This window comes from Pseudozyma flocculosa, assembly GCF_000417875.1.
Source record: "Pseudozyma flocculosa PF-1 unplaced genomic scaffold scaffold00008, whole genome shotgun sequence".
NCBI classification, from domain to species: domain Eukaryota; kingdom Fungi; phylum Basidiomycota; class Ustilaginomycetes; order Ustilaginales; family Ustilaginaceae; genus Pseudozyma; species Pseudozyma flocculosa.
This window is the reverse complement of record NW_006920876.1, coordinates 60,683-81,596: the sequence shown is the minus strand read 5'-3', so window position 1 is coordinate 81,596 and position 20,914 is coordinate 60,683. Positions and strand designations below refer to the sequence as shown.

Here is a 20,914-nt window from a genome sequence, read left to right as displayed (position 1 = left end):
ATACAGGACAAGGTACTTATACACGAATGCGGTGCGATGGATGATGGCGGCGACAGGCGGCAGCGACGGGCGCAGCACCGACGACGACGACGAGGCGGGATGCGTCGTGCACGACGTGGGTGACGGACCGCTCAGACGACAAAGTCCTGGCCGTAGCTGAGCGGGGCATCGCCGCGCGGCGTCCTCTGGTCGAGGAAGCCCAGCATCTTGTCGAGCGCCTTTTCGTCGACCTCGACTCCGGCCTCGTCCGACGGGGCCGATGGCTTCGAGCCCAGCTTGCCCGTGCCGCCGCCCGACGCGGCGCCGTACAGGCTCGGCGTCAGTCCAGCCGCCGAGGGCGGGTAGAGGAGCGTGCCGTTGCCCGCCTTGCGCTGCTGCTGCTGCTGCTGATGCTGCTGCTGCTGGTCGAGGTCGATAAAGTCGACGAGCTCCTCGAGCTCCGACGCGTCCGTCGAGAGAAAGGCCGGGTGCTGCGACAGGCGCGTATACACGTTGATCGGCGACAGGCTGGGCGACGAGAGCTTGAGCGTCAGCGCCGGCGAGGCAGGGCGGTCGCCGCCATCCTGATCCGGGTTCAACGAGAGCGGCGACGAATTGGCTCGGCCGTCGCTGCCGGCGGCCGCCGGCTGCTGCTGCTGCTGCTGCTGCTGCTGCTGCTGCTGCTGCATCATCTGCGACGGCGGCTGGAATCCGAGCGACGTGTACGGGCTTACGTTCTGCCGCGCCATCTTGGCCTCGAGGAGGCGCAGAAACATCTGGGCGTGCTCGGCGGGCGTCAGCGACTTGCTGTTGCCGTTGCCCGCGCCCTTGCCACCGTCGCCGAGGCCCGCGGGCAGCAGCGACGCGGCGGGCGCCGCCTTGTCGCCGCCATCCTTGAGCTTTCCGAGAGGATCGTCGGCGTTGCCAAAGTTGAAGCCGCTCCCAAACGCAGAGTCGACGTTTCCGGGGGCAGCATGCGGGCCTAGATTAAAGCCCCCTCCGGGCGTGATGCCCCCAGTCAGAAAAGCCGACAGGTCGAACGGGCTCTGTGCACCATTGTTGCTGCCGCTATTGTTGTTGTTGGTGTTGTTGCCGTTGCCGCCGTTGAGGGCGGCCGTGGCCTGGGCGACTGCCTGCGCCTTTTCGTCGAGGATGCTGTTGTCGGCGTCGGTGAACTGGCCGCCGCCCATCTGGTTCCACCAGCTCTGGTCCGGAGGGCTCCGCGTGTTGCTCAGGTTGAAGGCGAAGGGGATCGGGTTCGGGTTGAGCAGCGCGTCGTTCTGGTGCGTCGGCAGCGGCATGGGGAAGATGTTGCCGGCGCCGCTGTTGCCGCCGGGACCAGAGGAGTTCGAAAAGGCGGGCATGCCGAAGCCGCGGCCAGCTGACGCGTCGCCGAGCATGGCCGAGCCCGAGGCTCCGTGGTTGCTGGCGTTGGTGCTCGACTGCAGGCCGCCGTTGTTGCCGTTGCTCGAGGGCGGCGCTGCAAAGTCGCTGAAGAAGTTGCGCAGCGCAGTGTTGGGGGTGAGGTCATTGACCCTGGGGCCAAGCCTAGCGCCGTACTTGGACGGCGACGGCTGCTGGCGCTCCCTCCCCTTGCCGTTCTGCTGCTGCTGCTGGCTCTTGTTGTCCGCACCCGAGTCGCCAAAGTTGAGCGAAAGGATCGGGTTGACCGAGGCCGACTGCTGCTGGCCTTGGTGCAAGCGGTTCTGCTGCGCGTTGCCGCCGTCGTAAGAGGCGGCCACGGGGCCAGACGCCTGCGAAGTGCGGTTGTCGGCGGCGGCGGCGTCGCCCTCGTCATCGTCGTCGTCCTTGCCGTGACCCGACTGCGCCAGCTGGGCAAACCAGTCGCTGTTGAACGGACCACCTTCTTCCTCCTTTGCCCTGGCAGCCGTCTCCGGCTTCGGCGCGTCGCTGAGCAGGCTCGGGTTGACGCTGTCGCTTGCCGGCGGGTGGAACTGCGGCTGAGCGGTGACGCCAGACGACGACGACTTCTGCGCGCCGCTTGCCGTCATGTCGATGCCATCCGCCTTTGTGCCGCGCCGAGAGGCGGCGTCAGCGGAGGGAGCGGAGGATACGTTGGTAGGCGCGCCCGCCCCCTTGGCCCACGAGGCCATGCTCATGTCCATGGCGGGGAAGCTGTGCGGCGGCATGGGGTAGCTGACGGCCGGGCCGCGAACGCCCTCGAGCGCGCCGCCAATCATGTGGCCGAAGCCGAGTCGGACGAGGAGGCTCTTGAGTGCCTCGTTCTCCTGCTTGAGTGACTCTGCGATCTGCTGCAGGGCCATGTTGGCCTCGACGCCCTGCTCGTCGTAGCGCCGGACCCGCTCCTCGAGATCCTTGACGCGGGCCTCCCTCCTCTTTCGGAACTCGCGCTGTGCCTTGCCTGCAGGGGCGCAACGAGATGACAGGGAGACAAGACCGGGCCGATGTCGACCGACGGCAGAGACGGTCAGCGCCCCTGTTCGAACAGCGGCCATGGGTGGCGGCGTCGCGCGTGCACTCACGATTCTGGAGTGTCCTCTTTGTCACGAGCGGTGCATCTGGGTTGCCGGGCACGGGGACGAGCTGCTGGGAAGCCGAAACTTTGCCGGTGGCGGTGAGCTTCGAGGGGGACCTGCCGCGAGCGTCGTCGCCCTCGTCGTCCCCGGCATCGGACGAAGAGGCGACGCTGACCGACTTGCGCTTGCCCAGGTTGCTGGACGAGGCAGCAGGAGCGGCGGTGGTGTTCGACGTGGAAGCGTTGTGCGACCCGCTAGAGCCGCTGGCGGTCGCCTTGGTCGCGGCCATGCTGGGCGGCGTGTGAAAGGAAGGAAGCTGCGCCGAAGGGAAGCGTAGCTATGTGATGTGGGACAGACGAGGGGCTCGGATGCCAATAAGATCGGGAAGAGCAGGCTGCGGGCGGAATCGACGGGTCGAATATGCAGTAATGGCCGGTTGCGTCGAGCTAGGAGCGAAGGATTGGAACCGGAGTGTGACTATGCGAGGGCGATCTGCTGCTGGCGGCGGCGGCGGTGGTGGTGGTGGTGGTGGTGTCGAGGCCAAGGGCACAAGAAGGTGGCGAGAGGGCTGAAGGTGGTCGAATGAGATGCGGAAGCTGTAGAAGCGGGGTGGCTTGGTGGTGCGCAAAGCTGGAAGTCGGACGCTTCGGCGATGGGGTGGTGGAGGGGGGCGAGGATCAGGGTGCGATGGAAGTGGCGACCACAGTCATGCGGGCGGTTGGAGGCGCGAGCAAGCGGGCAGGGCAACCCGAAGCAGGCTGCTTCGTTGGCAGGCTGGCAAGCGGGTGGGCGGAAAGGCAGACAGGCAGGCGGGTAGAACTGTCTGCTGTCGTGGCAGGCCGGAGGCAGGGCGAGTCGAGAGAGAAACCAGCCGGCGAGGAAGGGTTCACGCCGATAGAGGGAGGGTAGGGTGGTGAGTCGAGTGAGGTGGCGCAGGAGAAACAGGCGATGGGGGGCGACGACGACGAGCGGGGCGGAAGGTGAGAGGAAGAGGGGGCCGGGCAGGGATTGACGTAGCGCTGTCGCACTTGGGTTTGGTCAGGCAGGCGAGAGGGTGGCGCTGGCGGATGCTCGAGGTCGGGAGCAGGCGGGGCGATGGCACGTCGAGGGCGATGGAGATGGGCGGAAGGCTGGTCGACGAGAGGGCGATTGGCGATGGCGATGGCGGCGACGGAGTCAAGCGGTGGACTCAGAGGGAGCTACAGTACTCTGTGACTAGGGCCAGCACGCTAGCGATGACTCTGACTCCGGCTGGCCGCGATACGGCGGGCAGGCGGGAGGGAGGGGCGCGGGAAGAGTGTGCGGGCAGTGGATCGAGGCGGGGGGTGCCCGAATGAGCACAATGAGGACAGGCAGGACCAAGATGGCCAGGGTCGACAGCCGAATGGATCGAAACGTCTTGCGGGCAAGAGAGAGAGGCCGGGCGAGCGAGGGTGGATGTGAGAGAGGGGACGGTGGCAGCGAGGCAAAGCCAGAGGGCGAGGGAGGAGGAAAGCAAGCAAGCAAGCAGGCAAGCAAGCAGGCAACGTCGCGGCCAGCCGGGCAGGCGGGAGGGCAGACAGGCTACGGGCAGGCAGGCAGGCCGACGGCGACAAACCCTCTCGCAGGGCCAGGGCGTGGCCACCACCCCAGCGGCAGCGAGCCAGGCCAGGACAGCCGAGGCTACCTGGCATCGATGTCACCACCCAAACGGCGCCCACCACCGCCAGAGCAGGCAGAGCAGGCAGACCTCCCCGCCCGCAGTCGCAAGGAGGGCAGGCCGACCCGGTGCACGCTGCGTCTCGCGATGGCGGCCGCGGTGGCCTCGTCGGATCGCCCCGCCATCCTGTTTCTCGGTCTCGTTGTGGCCTGACCTGCCTGGGCGGGTCGGCCCAACACGCACGTAGTTACGGCCACGGCCAGGCCGACGTCGACAACGACGACGATGTGGCGGCGGCGGATCGTGATCCGATATGGCCAGGCAGGGGAGTCTGGCCTGCTGCCAGACCATCCCGCCTGCCCGCGCTTCTCTGGCGCTGCTCGAGATCTCGACGGCAGATCGACAGGTGTCCCCCCAAGCAGCAAACAGCAGGGTTGCCCGCTGGCTTCCCGGTCGGAAAACAAGCAGCAAGGCGCTGCGCTGAGTCTTCCTGTGCGGACGCTGCGGCTCCTGGTCCGATCTCGCCCCACGTTGAGAAGCTCAAGCACAAACAGCACGAGGCCGATCGCGATGCCTTCTTGGCTAGCCTGGCCTGGCCTGGCTTGCGAGCAGCTCGCCCTTTTCCGCCTCGGTCTGGAAAAAGACGAGGTGGCGCCACGTTGGGTTGCGGCGGCCTTTGCAGCAACGGCAGGGAGGCAAGGCGGAAAGGGCAGCTGCTGCTGCTGCTGCGGTGGCTTCGATCCGCGGCGATCCAGCGGCCGCGATCGGGGTGCGCAGCGGGCTTTCGGCCTCCACATGCACGACCGGAACGGCGCGCCCGCTCCTGGCCAGACACAAAAGCAGGCTCTGCTTGGCTGCTGCTGCTCGCACGCTGGCGGGCTCGAACGAGGCTCGGAGGCCGGCCCTGCCAAGCGGGCGAGGCGACCCGAAAACCTGGCTGGGCGGGGCGGGAACACGGGGCCAGGCCTGCCTGCTTGCTTCCTCTTCCGGCTGGCTGGCTGGCTGGCTGGTGGCTGCTGCTGCTGCTGCTGCACAGAAGCAACCCAGCAGCAAGCGCAACCGCTGCAGCCACATCCAAACCACCAGCAGCGCGCACGGCCGGTTCCCGAAACCAACGGCTGCAGAAGGGCGGCCAGAGGCATGACATCACCCCGTGCGTGGGTTGAGTTTGGTCTCGCCCCAGCCTAGCCTCGTCGCTTCCCGGCACCAGCCGATGTCAGAGACAGCGCGTCGCAGCGTCGGGTGGTTCGATCGATACCGCGCGATGGCCAACCCAGCCCAGCCTATCATCCCAGCCCGCTGGCCTCGAGAGCGAGCGGGTCGGAGCCGAGCCGAAGGTCATCGCGGCAAGGAAGGCATCGGGATCCGGTCCCCGATGAAGTAGATGGAGCCGATCTGCTCCACCGGCGCCTGACCTGGCCTGGCCTGGCCGGTCGTGCTGCAGACGTTTGTTGCGCAGGGTCCAGCGAGGTCAGGCGAGTGCGAGGCGCAGCTTGGGCCCCTAGCCTAGCCTGCTGCCTCTGGTGAGCCCTATCGCACCGGCGCGCAACCCTACCTCCTCTGCAGCCACCTTCGCCGCCACCACCATTACTGCCATCCTCACCATCACCGCCATCACAGCCCGCTATCCCCTCAAGCCCTCGCCTGAACTTGTTCATCGCCCTCAAGCGATAGCGGCTGCACTCGCATCCGCTGGAATCCCGCCGCAACCTCCTGTAGCGCACCTCGGCGTCCGAAGCCGCCGCCGCCTCTGCACAGCATGGCCTCGGCCCAGCTGGCCGGCCAGCCTCCGCAGCCGCCCCAGCAGTCTGTCGAGGCGTCCGCATCGGCCTCGGCATCAGTCACCCAGCAGCAGCCCGTTTCCTCGAGGCCCAACCTCGACGGCATCCTCCTCCTCGAACAGCCATTCGCAAGGCTCCCCTTTGACGAGCTGCGCAGGCAGCAGCGCACGCAGCAGAGGCTCATCGAGCGCGAATTCATCTTTTGCTCGTCCACCCTAAACGACCTCGAGGCAAAGGTGGCAGCGAGCCGGCCACCCCCAGCCTCGTCATCCCCGCTCCCGCATCCCTCGCCCTCGCCCTCGTCCTCGTCCTCCGATCCAGACGCCGTCAGGCAAGAGGCTGAAAGGAGCCTCGATGCCATGCTCGGCAGGCTGCGCGGGCTGAAGCGCAAGGTGAGCAGCCTCTTCCTTGCTCTTGCTTTCCGCCCATGAAGGCACCTCGCTGACCCGACCCCCGTTTCGCCTCCCCGCCGGTCCACTGCAGATGCTCCCGCTGGCGCAGCAGTCCAAGCAGACGCTCCGCATGGCCCAGTCGAGGACCGACCACCTCAGCAACCTCCATTCCATCGACAGCTCCGCCAGCCCCGAATTTGCAGAGTGGTCCAAGGTCCGCCTCGACCGCATGCTCGTCGACTTCATGCTCCGCCGCGGCTATCGCTCCTCGGCAGACGAGCTGGCAAAGGCTCGAGGCATCCAGGACCTCGTCGACACCGACCTCTTTGCCGAGATTGCCACAATCGAGCAGTCCCTCGTCCCGCCCGGCTGGCAGCTCAACAACGACCACAACGGCCACGACGATGGCGACGGCGACGAAGACGACGGCCAGGCGTCCGTTCGAGGTTCTCGAAACGCCGCCGCCGCCGCCGCCGCCGCCGCCGTACCCAGCTGCACGGCAGCGCTGGCTTGGTGTTCGGAGAACAAGACGATGCTGCGCAAGATCAAGAGTCCGCTCGAGTTCGACCTGCGCCTCCAGGAGTACATCGAGCTGGTGCGGGTGCGTACGCCCGAATCGCTGCGCGAGGCGATAGCCTACCTGCGACGCCACCTGCTGCCGATGCACAGCGCTGCCGTCGCGGCGCTGGCCGCCATGCCCTCGGCATCGTCGCCGTCCAAGGCGGCGGCGGCCGAGTCCGCGTCTCTCGACAAGGACGCCGAGTACGACCGGTCGGCGCACGAGGCCATCAAGAAGCAGGTGTCGCGCGCCATGGGCCTGATCGCGTGCGGCCCGGACGGCTGGGCCTACGAAGACCTCTATACGCCGTACCGCTGGCTCTCGCTGCGCGACAGCTTCCGCGTCTGCGCGCTGCAGATCCACAGCCTGCCGCTGCAGCCGATTCTGCACATTGCGCTGAGCGCCGGCCTGTCGAGCCTTAAGGTACCAGCCTGCTACAGCCACGAGGCGCGATCGCTCGTTGCCGGCTCGACGGGAGCGCCCGCCCACCTCGGCGGGCGTACGGCTGCCGACGCCGCCTCGGCCGCACTGATCGAGGGTGGCCACGCGACGCAATCCGACGCCGTCTCGGTGCCGTCGCGCTTCCCACCGGCCATGGGAGGAGGCAGCAGCTCTGCCGGTGGAGGCGTAGACGGCAGCAGCAGCGGGAGCGGGAGCGGTAGCGCGCTCGATCGTGGCGAAGGAGGCGCGCGGGCCCCTGGCGGCTCGTCGCCGCTCTCGTACCTCGGCAGCATGATGTCGTCGGGCATCGCGCCGCACACGCACGCGCAGGCGCTGGCTCGCGGCCGTGCGACGGGCAGGCCGACGACCGACGACCGCAACATCGACTGCCCCGTCTGCGACACCGACGGCCTGGGCACGCTGGCGAGGGAGGTGCCGTGGAGCCACCACGCCAACTCGACGCTCGTCTGCAGCCTGAGCGGCAAGGTCATGGACGAGAACAACCCGCCCATGGCAATGCCCAACGGCAGGGTGTACGCGCTTTCGGTGAGTCGGGCGTGCGCTGCTCCGATGTTCCTTTTGTGTCGCTGGAGGTCTGACTGACATCCCCATTGTCCTTCATCCCATGCCCTCACTCCACATCGCAGGCGCTCGAAGAGATGGTCGACAAGAGCCGCGACGGCAGTACGATCGTCTGCCCGCGCACAAGCGAGACTTACTCCTTTGCCAGCCTGCGCAAAGTCTTTATCTCGTAGTGGAGCGCCGGGCGGGCTCGTCGTCTGCTTCCCCGGCCTCCTCTCCCTTTCCCTCTCTCTCTCGCGCGCGCGTGCATGCTCCCTCGTCCTCGTCCTCGTCCCCATTCTCTGGCACCTCAGCACCCAAGATCCATACCCGCTGTCCGCGTTTCGAAGCCCATCGAGCCCCAGTCCACTTGCATCTTTCCCGCCGTTCCCCCACGCGCTCTGCTCCTTGGCTCTTTCTCTCTCTCGCTGTCACGCTATCCCCCTCTTGTCGTCCCGACGCGCTCGAATCGATACGCATCCCTGATCTGACAGGTCAGCTCGATTGGTTCTGCATGCATGCGGATGAAGGTGCGAATGAGGATGCGGATGTTTTGAGGGGAGGATCGAAAGAGGGGGAAGGAGGGTGCGAGGGGGAGGGAAAGGCGGGGGAAGTGGTGGCATCGCGACACGGACCAAGCTCTGGAGCTACCGAGGGCATCGCGTCGGTCGGGGGCATGCCTGCCCTGCACCAAGTTAGGCTTCAAAGGCAAACGGCACGACGAGGGCGCCATTCTTTGCCTCTTTGATCTTGAACCACCGTCCAAACTTGGGCTCCTGGCCGATGGCAGCGACCAAAAAGGGCGGGACGCTCTCCTTGCTCCCCCTCACCATCCCCCTCTCCCCCTCCCCCTCCTGCTCTTCGGGATCCTCGATGGTTTCAGAGTCACCCTCCTCGTCGTCGACGGGCACCAAGGACGAGGACGACGACGAGAGACCGTCACGGCGTTTCCACAGCGCCGGAAGGATGATCCCGCTCGTCTTTCGTCCCGTTTCGGCGTCGATCGAGAGCGAAGAGGGCGGAGGCTGGACGAGTTGCAGCGAGTTGATGAACCCGATCGCTGGGATGCGGAAGAGGGCGCTAAAGGATCGAAGACGGCTGTCGAGTGCCCAGACCCGGATCTCTGAGGACCACGAACCTGCAGAGACGGGAGGGCGGGGATGGCGAAAAAGACGATGAGGATGAGGATGAGGATGAGTCGTCGTCAGCATCAAGGACACCGCCGGCCATCGCCGTGCATGTGCGCGGCATGGGCGCTTCGGTACACCGCGCACTCACCACTTGCAAAGACGTCGCCGTAGGGCAGGCAGGCGAGGCTCGTGATCCAGCGCGGCGTCTGGATCTTTCCCTCGGTCTCGCTCACGACGTCGTGGAAGCCGTGGGCGGCGGCGACGCTAAAGACGGGCTTCTTTTTCGCCAGGTCCCACAGCGAAATCGAGCCGCTGTCTCCGCCGCTGAGAAAGTGGGCATCGTCGACCATGGCGACGCAGTCGACGCTGCCCTCGACCAGCTCGGCGGCCTTGGCGCGCACCTCGGACTCCTTGACGCCGCGGCGGCGCTGCTGCTCCTCGTCGTCGCGCTCGCGCTCCTCGAGCCGCGCCAGGTCGCCGCCCTCGAGCACCTCGCGCAGCCTGCTCTTGGCGCCGGCGCGGAAGACGAGCTGGCTCTCGTCGCGGATCTTCCAGAAGCGGCACGTCCGGTCGCGCCCGCCGGCGCTCACGGCCGTCTCGGCGCGCAGGCACGACATCGACAGGATCGACTCCTGGTGCCCGAAGAGCGTCTCGATGTAGCTCAGCTGCGACACGTCAAAGAGCTTGAGCGTGCGGTCAAACGACGCCGTGTAGAGCTCCGAGCTCGACGGGCGGAACGAGAGGGCGCTGATCGAGTCCTTGTGCCCGCCGAGCGCCTTGAGCCACCGCTCGGCGCCGCCCGCGTGCCGCGCCTCGTCGTCGTCGCCGAGCGACCAGATGCCGATGCGCCGATCCTTGCCGCCCGACGCCAGGTACTTGCCGTCGCCGCTGACGGCCAGCGCCCAGATCTCGTCCGTGTGCCCCTCGCCCTCGCCCACATCGAGGTAGCCGCCCACCGTTGCGCCGCGGCTCGTCTCGTCACCGTCCCCGCCCTCAACCTCGCCCTCGCCCCCGCCCCCTTCCGCGCCGCCGTGTGGCCCGTCGGTGGCACGCGCCTTGCCCTTGGCCTTTGTCATCCTCTCCCTCCTCCTGGCTGCGCCGCTCGTCTTTGAGCGGTGCGACTTGGTGGGCGGAAGCGGCCTGCCGTCCTGGTCGAGGCGCTTGGCGCGCTTGGGCAGCACTCGGACCATTTTGCCGTCGGTGAGCCTCCAGCGGATGATGGAGCCCTCCTTGCCCGCGGTAAAGAGGCTGGTGGCGTCGCTCGATGCGACGGCGGCCGTGACGCTGAGGCGGTGTCCGCGCACGCCGAGGAGGACGCGGTCGGCGCCGGTGGGTGCGACGAGGCGGTTTGCGACAAAGGTGTGCATCTTTCCGCTGAGCTCTGCGACGTCCTTTTGGAGGCGTGCGGCGATGTTGTCGCGGTCCGCGGCGGCGGCGTCTGCGCCGTCGTCGTCGGGGTGGTCTGCGGCGCGAAGGCCGTCGAGGTACTGGCGTGCGAGCCTGACCCTGGCCTCTGCGGCCGTCTCTGCCCTTTCTGCCTCGTCTTCGCTGTCTGGCCCCTGGTCGTAGCGGTGCTGGAGGTCCATGGTGTCGAGGCCCTCGTCGTCGTTGTCGGGGGAGTCGTTGTCGTCGTCATGGCGCTTGCGGTTGGCGCGCTTGTGGGCCGAGAGGGTGGCCGTGTGGCGGCGCGACGAGCTGGGGCCGGCGCGCGGGGACGATGCGGACCTGACATCGGCGCCGCCGCCGCCCGCCGAGGGAGCTCGCTTGCGCTTCTTCTGGAAGAAGGCGTCGGGCATGGCGGTGGCGGTGTTGGGGGTGGTGAGCGCGACGGGGCAGAGTAGGGCGAGCGGTGAGGCCTGGGGGTGCGTCGCTAGTGGCGCTGCGTGTGTATGGTGGGGTGAGAGAGGGTGTCGATACGAGGTGATGGTGCAAGCGGCGTTGCGTTGCGATGCTGGAGGCGGTTGATGTCGAGGCGAAGCTGCAAGGTGGTGGTGAGGGCCCTTCAAAAAATTCTCGAGCTGGCAGGGCAGCGCCGGCGCCCCACGCAAAATGCCAGAACAAAAATCCAGAAGAAATCTGGCGCCGGCGCCCAAGCGGGGGCAGGGTCAAGCAGCGATACTTCGGATCCGAACAGCTCTGACAGGGTCCCAACCTCCACTTGCGCGTCAACAGCAGCAGCAGCTTTGGCGGACCTCTGCCTGGCCTGGCCAGGCCATACTGAGCTGGGCGAGGGCCAGCAGGCAGGCCTGCCTCGCCAACTCACGCCACGCGTTTTCAGTCGCCAGGCCATGCTTGCCTCTGGCCCGCGCGCGACGACGCTCTAGCCACTGAAAGAGTCGCCGCTGTCGCCTTCACTGAGCACGGCGGCATCATCCGACGTCACCTAAGTACTACATACTGTCGCTGCCTGGCATTCGTCGAGCGCAAACGACAGCCGCAGCAGCAGCCTGCTTCTCGCCACCCCGCCCCAGCGCCCCGCTGCACGCCCTCAGATCCGCAGCAGGCCCGACTCGAGGCCTTGACATCGTCGACAGAGAGTTCAATCAAGGACCCGCCATCGGCAGACCACCCTCGAGCCTGTGGATGTTGTACATACAGTACGGGCCGCAGCTTGGCCCATGGCGAGCTGTCAGAACCCTATCGGCTCGACGTCGTGACAGCTCCCCCGGGCGGATCTCATCGCCTCACACACAGCTAGTTGAGGCTGCCGAAAGCCAACGCAAGGGTACAGGCACCAGCCAGGGGGACGGCGGATGCTGCATGGGCCCAAAGAAGTCCCACGTCGGGACAGCCAGGATAGGCAGGCAGAGTGCAAAACGTGTCAGGCAGCAAGGCCAGGCCAGGCCAAGCCAGGCCAAGTCAGGCGTCCACACCATCACCACCACCACGGGGGGTACCGCGGTTGCATCGCAGGCGGGCGAGCGGGCGGGCGGGCTGGCGGATGCTCATGCGCCTGCGCCCACCGACGTTCTCACGACCCTTGACAGCTCTTCGATCCTCGTCGACATGGTCTCCCTTCAAGCCCCTTGCCATGCCCGTCCGGTCCTTCCATACACGAGGCAAAGGCAGGCAAGGTTCCTGGCGGCACCCCAACGCGCCGTTTCTCGCTTCCTGTCGTGTCGTTGGTAGGTACAGCCGGCGCGGGTTGCGGCTCAGCCTCGAGAGCGCCAGGCGGAAAGGCCAGGAGGGAAAATTACCAGCACCCACGCCAACCCCCTTGCATCCCCGATCCTTCTTTCCCCTCGACGTTCCGACGTCACACAGACACGCACACCCGCCCTACGGCCGTCGTCGTCGTTCTGCCGCCGAACCACAAGCAATCAAATACCCACGCCGCCGCGCCCTCGTCGCCCTCGTCGCTCGCTCACTCTTTACCGCGACGTGGTGGCGGACAGAGCCGACGCCCGGGCCTGGCGCAGCAGAATACCGGTGTTCAACGACACATCTGCTTACAGTACCGTGCCGGTAGAAGTCGTTTGACAGCAAACAGCGGCTCCACACGACCGGACAACAACGGACGGAAGGATCAGACGTCGCCGGGCCTGCCCAGCTGGAGCCGGGCGACACGCTCGGATCCACGGACGGTAGCCACACCATGGTACGTCCTCCTTGCCTTGCCTTGGCCAAGTCCGCCCATTGTCCCCCGGAGAGCACAAGGAAAGATCATCGCCGTCTTCGCCGTCTTCGTCGTCGTCGTTGTCGCTCGACGATCGCCCACTCGCCTGTCATCGGCACCAACATCCCGGACCAGAGGGAAGCTCTCTCGCTCGGTGGAAGCTCATGCTTCGCTCCCCCCTTTTCTTCCTTGTCTCATCGACGACGCTCCACTGCAGAAGCAGATGCTCCCGTCGGTGACTCTGGACGACGATCGCGAGCTAAACACTTTGACTCCCTCCCTTGCCTAGATGGCTCCCTGTATCGCCATCTCCTCAGCTTCCCTCCATCGACAGTTCACCGGAAGACCAAGCATTGTGCGCGTCGGACATCGAGATGCCACTGTGCTGCGTCGGACGCTTTCTTGCCGCCGGGATCCGACATCCGTATGCACCTCCCTGGCCGGTCCTCGCACCGCTCGAGCCCCTCATCAGCCACAGTCGGAGTGAGTTTCGAGAGTCTGCGCACTGGGGGTGCCCTGTGCACAAGCTACGCGCGAAGAGGAGGCCATGGCGTCGTGTTGGAGGCCGCGACCATGTGGACAGCTGAGTTGGTCCATGGGCATCCCGGAGGTAGCACCCACCGGTGGGTGGTTTCCTGTCGAGTTTATCACGGCCCCGGCTCCCGATACTAGACACGACAGAGGAGATACGATCCAGAGACGACCCTGTGGTCATGGTCCTGTCCGGGAGATGGAGTTGGATCAACCACGACTGCTTGGGTGCTGCATAGTTGTATGAGGGGCAGCGGGTCGGTGAACGGCCGCACGACGGCACGAGGCAAACAGAGAGATGCCCGCAAGGCGGTCCAGCAGATCGTCGATTGATCCCCGGTGACGGCGCCGGCAGCATCCGCTCCCCGCTTGCGCGCGAGAGTCGCTCTCGGGCCCCACCAACCACGACCGCACGTTGCCACCATCCTCGTCGTCGTCGGCTCGCCCTCTTTTGTCCTCCTCATCTGACGGTGACTTGCAAACACCATTGTCAGTGTGCCTAGTGGGTCACTGCTGCTGCGCGTGTGCGGTCGGGCCGTCGTCTTCGGCCAGCGTGATGTTCCGAGCAGCCAGCCACCTTGGTACAGGCCTCCGCAGCGCCAAGATCAGGGCCAGAACAGAAAGAAGGCTACGGCGACGACAGGGCAGGGACGTCGAAGGAGGATGGCGGAGCAACAAGGGGCCGAGGAGGGGTAGGGGGGGAAGGATCGCGGCCTACCAGAAAGAGTAGAGGCAGGGGTCGAGATTGCCTCTCCGAAGGGAAGGGAAGGGAAGGGAGCAAGGGGTCGGTCGAGATGAGCTCTAACCTCGAGGCAGGACCCTTGGTTTTGCAACCGCGCTTTCCGAAAGTGCCGAGCCAGGCGGCGGTGGTGGTGGCCGCGTTCTTCCCCTCGCCCCTGCCTGAAGGTGCCCGCTCTCTGCGCCGGCCAGGTCAGGACAGGTCAGGTCAGGGTTCGCAAGCAAGGGCGCCGATCAGGATTGCCTCGTGAGGCGAGGATAGGCGAGGCAGGCCAGAGTCGCGAGCCCCATGCGCGCGTGCCTGCCTGCCTGCCTGTCAAGACGGCAGAAGAGACAGACAGGCAGGCAGGCACGCCCTTTGCCTTGGCTTGCCTCACGTCTCCCCTGCCTGCCCAGCTAGCCTCTCGGCCTCGCTCGAGCTGTTCTTCTTTCTGTACTGTACACTAGTCCTGTCTCGGAAGGGGCAGTCTACTCACTCTAGACTGGCGATGCGATGGAGGAGAAAGGGCGGGCAGCGAGCGTCGAAGCAGAGGCAGCATCCGCCTCTATCTGTGCTCGACGGGATGGCAGGCCAGCAGGCCTTCTTGGCTGGCTGAGTTGGTTGCGTGCGTTGCGTTCTTCCCATCGACGCGACACCTCCTGCAGGCATGCCCTGCCTGCCTGCCTTCAGGGACCACCGACGACGCACCGGCACCACTCGTATGGCCGCATGAAGCCAGGCCGCTGGGTCGAGCCCTCGAGCCCCCTTCGTGGCGTTGGCCTCCCCCCCGCGCCTCGTTCCCCTGCCTGCCTGCCTGCCTCTCTGCAGGCGCTGCGCTGCGTGGCTTTGCCGCCGCCGCCGCCGCCGCCGCCGAGGATGGAAGGGGTCCCTGCCTGCCTGCCTGCCTTGCCTGCCTGCCTGCTGTCACCCTTCCCTGGCCTCTTCCAAGCGGCAAGGAGGTCCGTCCCATCATATCGACGTTGCCGCTCCTCCCGCCCCTCGGGCCGCTTCTCACACGTTAGCATCACGCACAGTCACGGCACACAAGTTTGGCTTTGCGCTTGCCTGCCTTTGGGCGCGCAACGTTCGAGGGGCTGCGCGGTACCTCTGGCTTATGGTGACGGTATCGTACGCCGACAAGCCCAGGCCAGGCAGAGCAAGGCAAGGTACGGTACGGTACCTCTTCTGTGGCTCGGGTCGAGCAAGAGCTACAGGCAGGCATCCGCATGACTATGCCCGCTCACCCATCCGTGGTCGCCGCTCCAATGCATCGTTGCCCCCTGGTTTGAGCATCACCGACCGACCGACTGATGACCTGTCCGGGACCTCCTCTGACCCCATCATCGAGCACGCCTACCTTCTTAGCTCGACCCGCCCGCCGACCGACCACCTACGGTCATCGTCTCTGAGCCGCCAACGTCGTCACCAACCACCACCACCACCCGTCATCGTTCATAGTTCATCCCCCCTGTCACCACCATCATCACGCCTGCCATCGCCATCGTGGCCACTTTCGACTCTTCTGGCCGCCATCGCCTGGGTTCATTTGTTTCCGACCGAGCTAGCTGGCTCGCATCCGCCCTCTCGACCGACCGACCGACCGACCTCGCCGCAGCTCGACAGCACCGCACCGCACCGCACCGCACCGCCCTGCGCCTGGATCGCCACTACTGCGGACGGCTTCATTACACGCGCTCGGAACCCACCGGCCCCACGCTCCGTCACGCCGATCGACATCCGACGACCCGCGCCTGCGCTCACGACCTGGCGCCGCGCGAGCTACTGCTCCTGATCGACACAAGACGCGCACGAGCGGGCGCCTCTCACCGATCCAGCCGACCTTGCCTGGCGCGTCAGCAGCAACTGACCAGCTGACCAGCGCACCGGACGTGTGACAACCAGGCACTCTGCTGCCGTAGATTGCCACGACAAGCCGACCAGCGAAGGTTCCCAGGGCAAGCAGACGAAGCACCCTGCGGCGTCTCGGCTTGCTTTGCCTGCCTGTCACTCGATCATCAGGACGACCGGAGAGTAGTGTGATTCACACACGCAGCCCGACAGTACCGCGTCGCCAGCCTTCCGACAACGCCGCCCAGCCTTTGGACCTGCAGAGGAGCTAGAGACAGCTGCAAGCAAGGCCGACTCTACTCTAGGCTCGTCCAAAGACTTAATAATCTAGGGTGAGTGCAGCGAGCCGCGAGCCTCGTAGTCTCGTTTCGTTTCGCTATTGTGTCCGTCGGGGCCCGGTTCGGACGCAGTCGTCGTCGATGATGATCGACGGGTAGCCGCGGCTGCCCGTCGTTTGCACCTGTATCCGGGGGGCGGGCGAGGCGAGGCCGTCAGGCGCCTCTTGGCCGTCGTCGTCGAAGGTTGCCCTGCCCTCATCGATGCCGACGAAGTTTAGAGAGGGTCACGCTCCTCGCCCCCACGGCACGGGTAGCAACGGCGGTCGGTGCTAGGTTAGAGAACGTCACGTACGTTGTCGCGCCCTCTGATCGATGAGAGCGGCGAGGGGACCCCATGGGCAAAGCGCTGCCCCGCCGCCGCCGTGGTGTTGATCGCAGATTTGCATCATTGTCGATGGCGGCGGGCGGTGATGATGGCGGTGGCGTCCGGCTGGCTGGGACCCCACGCTCTGACCCGGTTCGGGCAGGCGGGCCAAGCGGTGCAAGCAGGTGCATGCGCGGCAACGCTGCGGGCGGGCGGCGGCGAGGAGCGGGCAGGCGGTTTTGCCGAGCGCGCGTCGTGATGGCGCCTTGCTGCTTGGTTGTTGCAACGTCGCGCTCCCTCTCTCGCCCGCACGCTCCCTCAGCTGCCTGCCTGCCTGCCTGCCTGCCTGCCTCTAGCTGTGGCCGTCGCTTGCTCTCAGCTGGGCCCACGAGGCTTGCGCTTCATCCATCACGCACGCACGTAGGCACGCCTCGTCGACGATGACGAGCCAGGCGCTAAGCTGCGCTACGCTGGTTGATTGCCCGCCTAGCATGCGACGAGAGCTGGCCCCGCTGGTCTTGGCGAGCTAGTACGTGGCCTTGCCGCCATATCATTGCCCTCACCGTCGTCGTTGGTCAATGTCAACGGCGGGCGAGGGATACGGCGCGAGGCAGGGACGACAGACAGGCCAGGCGGGACTAGAGTGGGCCCCCAGTCCGCTCAGAAGGTTTCTGGCGGCTGTCGGCGGGCCTGGCTGGCCGTGTGGCTTGGCTGCTCTTTCTGTGGCTGTTGCCGTTGCCGTGGCCGAGGCCGTGGCTGTGGCTGGTGCCTGTCAGGGTCTGCCAGCCTTGCCTTGGCCGCCTGCCTCGCTTGCCCTTTTCCACGCCAGCGGTGCTAGGTTGCCGCTCTCTGTGCATCTGCTTCTTTCGCCGCACAGAGGCCGGAGGCTAGGCAGAGCCACCGAGGTCCCTCCCTCGCCGGTTGTCGTCCAACGACCATCGCATGACGGCCAACCTTGCTTCTTCATATGGGCCACAGCATATGCAGCAGCAGCAGCAGCAGCCGCCTCTGCGGCTCTTGCTTGTCTGCTCTGCCCTACGCTGCCCTGCCCTACGCTGCCCTGCCCTCTGGCTCCGCGGGCGTGGGATCCTAGCCTCTTGGCCTCGCCGGCCACTCGCTGCGAGAGGCAAGCGGACAATGCATCCAACACCGGACGCGACGCCACCTTTGCTTCTTTTTTGGCCCTCGAACCCGGCGAGTCGGTCGGTCGGCCTCTCGGTCGCCTCGCGAGGTGGCACGTTGCCATGCCGTGCCGCTCCCCGTCCTCGATGAGCGGCTGGCAGCCTTCTGGCCGACGCTGCTCTGGCCACATCGCGCACCCAGACGAGGACGAGGACGACGAGGACAGGACGGGCCTCCTGGCATCGCTTGCCATGGCAACCACGCCCTTGCTTCGCTCGTCCGGCCGGTCGGTCGCCTGTCCATTTTTCATGATGGCGCGGCCTCATGTCACCCACACTCGTTCAGAGGGACGCGGCAGCACCGTACGTACCCACGTACGGCTCCAACGCCCGGTGTCGGTGCCGCTGGATCCAAGGTTGCGCCCCGGACCGCCGTTGTCGCCGCCCCTCGCCGCCTCTTTCATCCAGGCAACCGGGGCGCGCTTGGCGGGGCCACAACGCCGGGCTCTTTCTCCATCCGAGGCGATCCCATCTGCTGCTGCTCGACCTGGCATAGGGACGCTAGTCGTCGCCATCGAGCCATTAGTCGTCGAGCCTGCAGTAGAAAGTGGTCGGGAGGGGCGGCCTGCAAACCTTGCTTGCTCCTCGCCTTGGCCAGCAGACGAGCGAGTCCGCAACTCCTCCCCTCCTGCCCGTACCGACGCAGGCCAATCTTGTGGGACCTCAGCCTAGCCCTCCTGGGTTGGACGTCACCTTCCCAGCGCGCATCCTGGCAGCGCACGGTGGCACGCTCCCTCCTTGGCCTGGCCTTGCGACGTCGTTTGCGGTCGAGCTCATGAAGGTCCGCTCGCCTCGCTCTCGACGACTCTCAACGATCCTCCCCTCGCCACCGCTCTCCATCCCCGCCTATACTCTCCCCTCCCTTGCTGGCACTGCACGTTCTGCTCGGTCGCTCCATCTCTCGTTCCTGCTCGCCACCGTGTTGGGGGTTCCTGCTCCCGCGTGCCTTCCTTTGCCCGGGCAGCACCTGGACAACCGATGGCCCCAGGGTCAAGGGCACGACCTCTTGCCTCGCGCTCCGTCCAGCGTCTTGCTCGACGCCCCAGCTTGTCCCTGCTAGCCGCTCAGTCTCCCATACGGTTTCGTTGCCGTCGCTCCTTTTGCTCCGTTGTCGCCGTTCCCTTCCGCTCCTCATCGATCTCGCCCGCAGCATCCCAATGTCGAGCTCAGGTACTTACCACGTCAACCTCCCCTACCTGCGCTCCTCCTCAGTGCCCCCCACCCGTCCATCGTCGGCACACCCTACTCTCCTCGCCGAGCGTCGCAGGAGCCAGAACGTCGGCGACCATCGTCCCGACTCTCGCACATTCTCGTCCGAGCAACCGTTCGCGCCACGCCGCGACTCGTACCAAGACCGGCCAAACAGGCGCTCGATCCTGCCCTATCGCCGGGTCCTCAGCTGGCAAGCCATGCTCTCACAGTCCTCTCACGCGGCCATGGCCCCGTCGGAGCCGTCGTCGGAGCCGTCGTCTTCGGCGCCGTCATCATCGGGCTTGCCCGGCGAGCCTTCAAGCAGCACCACGCCCACCACGACGCACGATGCCTTTTCCTCGACCGAATCCGAGCAGACGCCACGACCCAACTCGGCGGCTCGCTTCGGCCTCACCGTCCCAAAGGCCGACCAGGGCGGCGACGCGTCGAGCGACGGCGGCTACTCGACGGCGACGACGGTCGCCTCGACCTTGACAGCCGCAGCGGCTGCAGCTGCCCGGCGCAACGGGCTCCGCAACGACCTTCGATCCGGCGCCACAGTCCGCATCAAGGTCTCGACGCCCAAGCATCGCCGGGCGCGCAGCGACTTTAGCCTCCGTGATCTGTCTGCCGACAGCGACGTCACCTACGACTCGAGCTCGAGCATCGCGAGCCTTGCCAGCGAGCTCGAGGAGCTCTGTGCGCACCTCCCGGCCCGCCAGGCTCCATCAGGCAAGAAGGACAGCCAGAGCCCCACGGCTGTGGCCTTCGACGTCCCCGTGAGGCGATCCCGGCCTCGCTCGAGCACGACGGCGTCGGCATCCACGCTCGCGACCGTGCCCCGACCTCGCTCGATGATCCATCCCGGACGCGAGGCGTCCTCGCGACTGGCCGACCCGGCGTCCTCACCCTCATCGGCACCGGCCACGAGTGCCACTGCTTCATTCGCCTCCTCGATGAGGACGACGATGTCGGCGACGACGCCGGCGGCACCCTCGCCTCTGTCCGGGACCAAGCCCACCGCTGTGGCCGGCCGCCGAAGGAGCAGCACGCTCGCCACAGACGAGTCGAAGCCAACGCGTCGCTTCCGCGCATCGACGCTGATGCAGAGCATCACCGAGGAGGACGGCACGCGGTCGCCATCGAGGAGGCGCTACAGCCCCGCCACGGGCCGTCAGGCGCGCTTCTTCTCGCCGGGCAACCCTTCGCACGAGCAGTGGTCGCGCGCCAGCCCCATGGCGCCCAGCAATACTTCGCCCACGACGTCGACCCACCCTTCGCCAGGCTCGCCCGACTACGACTATATCCGCTTCATCGACAGCGACTACGGGAGCAGCCCGACGTGGGGCAGCGAGTCGCTCCAGGACACGCCGCCGTCCGCCTCGTCGCACAAGAGCCCGTCGCCCGTCGCCCTCAAGCAGCAGGCGGCGCTACCGGCGCTGCCCACGCTTCACGTCAGCAAGCGCACCCGGACCGGCACCATGAGCTCGGTCGTCTCGAGCCAGTTGCTGGCCGAGCAGGCCGCCTGGCTCCAGGAGGAGCTGGCGCGCTGCAGCAGCGACGAGGAAGGCATGGAGTCGCCCGACCCCTACCTGCTCCCGCCCGGAAGCGGTCTGGGCGTGCCCGAGTGCTTCTCGACGCCTTCGACCAGCCCCATGATCGCCGGCCGCGACACGTTTATGCGGCTGCCAGGTAGCGAGTCGGCCGACCTCCTCGGCCTCGGTCTCAACCCCAAGCCGCTGGCCCTGGTCGGCCCCGTGCCCGGTCGCACGTCGACAGGTAGCAGCCGCGACGCAGCCGGCAAGAAGGACGCTTCCAAGAGGCGCTCGCACCCGGCCAAGGCAGCAGGGCAGGATGGGGATCCCGCCTCGCCGACGTCGCCCGGGTCCAAGCCCTCGAGCCGCCGCGCCTCGATGAGGAGAGGGGCGGCACCATCGAAGCGCGACTCGCTCCAGCCGCCCGAGATGCCGTGGAGGTACAGCAGTCTCGGCACCAACGCTGCCATGCGCCGGCGATCGTCGAGCGACAGCTTCGCCAGCACCCAGCCCGAGAGCTCCTCGCTCTTCCACGAGGGCGGCTACAGCCCCTCTTCGAGCCCGATGGCCGACAACGGCCACGACGCCGAGCCTGCCGGCCGTCGCGCCGCGACGCCCGTCGCCCAAGCCCCAGGGTCGGCGACCGGGCTCGTCTGAATCCACCGACTCGAT

At 66.8% G+C, this 20,914-nt stretch overlaps 4 protein-coding genes across 4 annotated transcripts in view; 2 read left to right on the top strand and 2 right to left on the bottom strand.

Annotated features, from left to right (window-relative positions):
* Positions 1-131: 131 nt before the first annotated feature.
* PFL1_02728 (uncharacterized protein) lies at positions 132-2,766 on the bottom strand (the record flags this gene model as incomplete). Its single annotated transcript, XM_007880244.1, has 2 exons — positions 132-2,362; positions 2,484-2,766. The coding sequence occupies 2 exons, from the start codon at positions 2,764-2,766 to the stop codon at positions 132-134; spliced, it is 2,514 nt and encodes an 837-aa protein (XP_007878435.1).
* A 3,109-nt stretch (positions 2,767-5,875) lies between these two features.
* On the top strand, positions 5,876-8,044 carry PFL1_02727 (uncharacterized protein; the record flags this gene model as incomplete). The annotated part of the gene is made up of 3 exons (XM_007880243.1): positions 5,876-6,289; positions 6,381-7,835; positions 7,937-8,044. 3 exons carry the CDS (start codon positions 5,876-5,878, stop codon positions 8,042-8,044), a joined length of 1,977 nt encoding a protein of 658 aa, XP_007878434.1.
* A 501-nt stretch (positions 8,045-8,545) lies between these two features.
* Positions 8,546-10,776, bottom strand: PFL1_02726 (uncharacterized protein; the record flags this gene model as incomplete). Its single annotated transcript, XM_007880242.1, has 2 exons — positions 8,546-8,988; positions 9,129-10,776. 2 exons carry the CDS (start codon positions 10,774-10,776, stop codon positions 8,546-8,548), a joined length of 2,091 nt encoding a protein of 696 aa, XP_007878433.1.
* Positions 10,777-18,925: 8,149 nt separating this feature from the next.
* The window catches only part of PFL1_02725 (uncharacterized protein), a gene marked incomplete at both ends in the record, with an annotated part of 4,305 nt that continues 2,316 nt past the window's right edge, over positions 18,926-20,914 (top strand). Inside the window, one exon of the mRNA XM_007880241.1 lies at positions 18,926-20,893. Within this exon, the coding sequence (XP_007878432.1) occupies positions 18,926-20,893 (1,968 nt within the window). The remainder of the gene's footprint in view (positions 20,894-20,914) is intronic.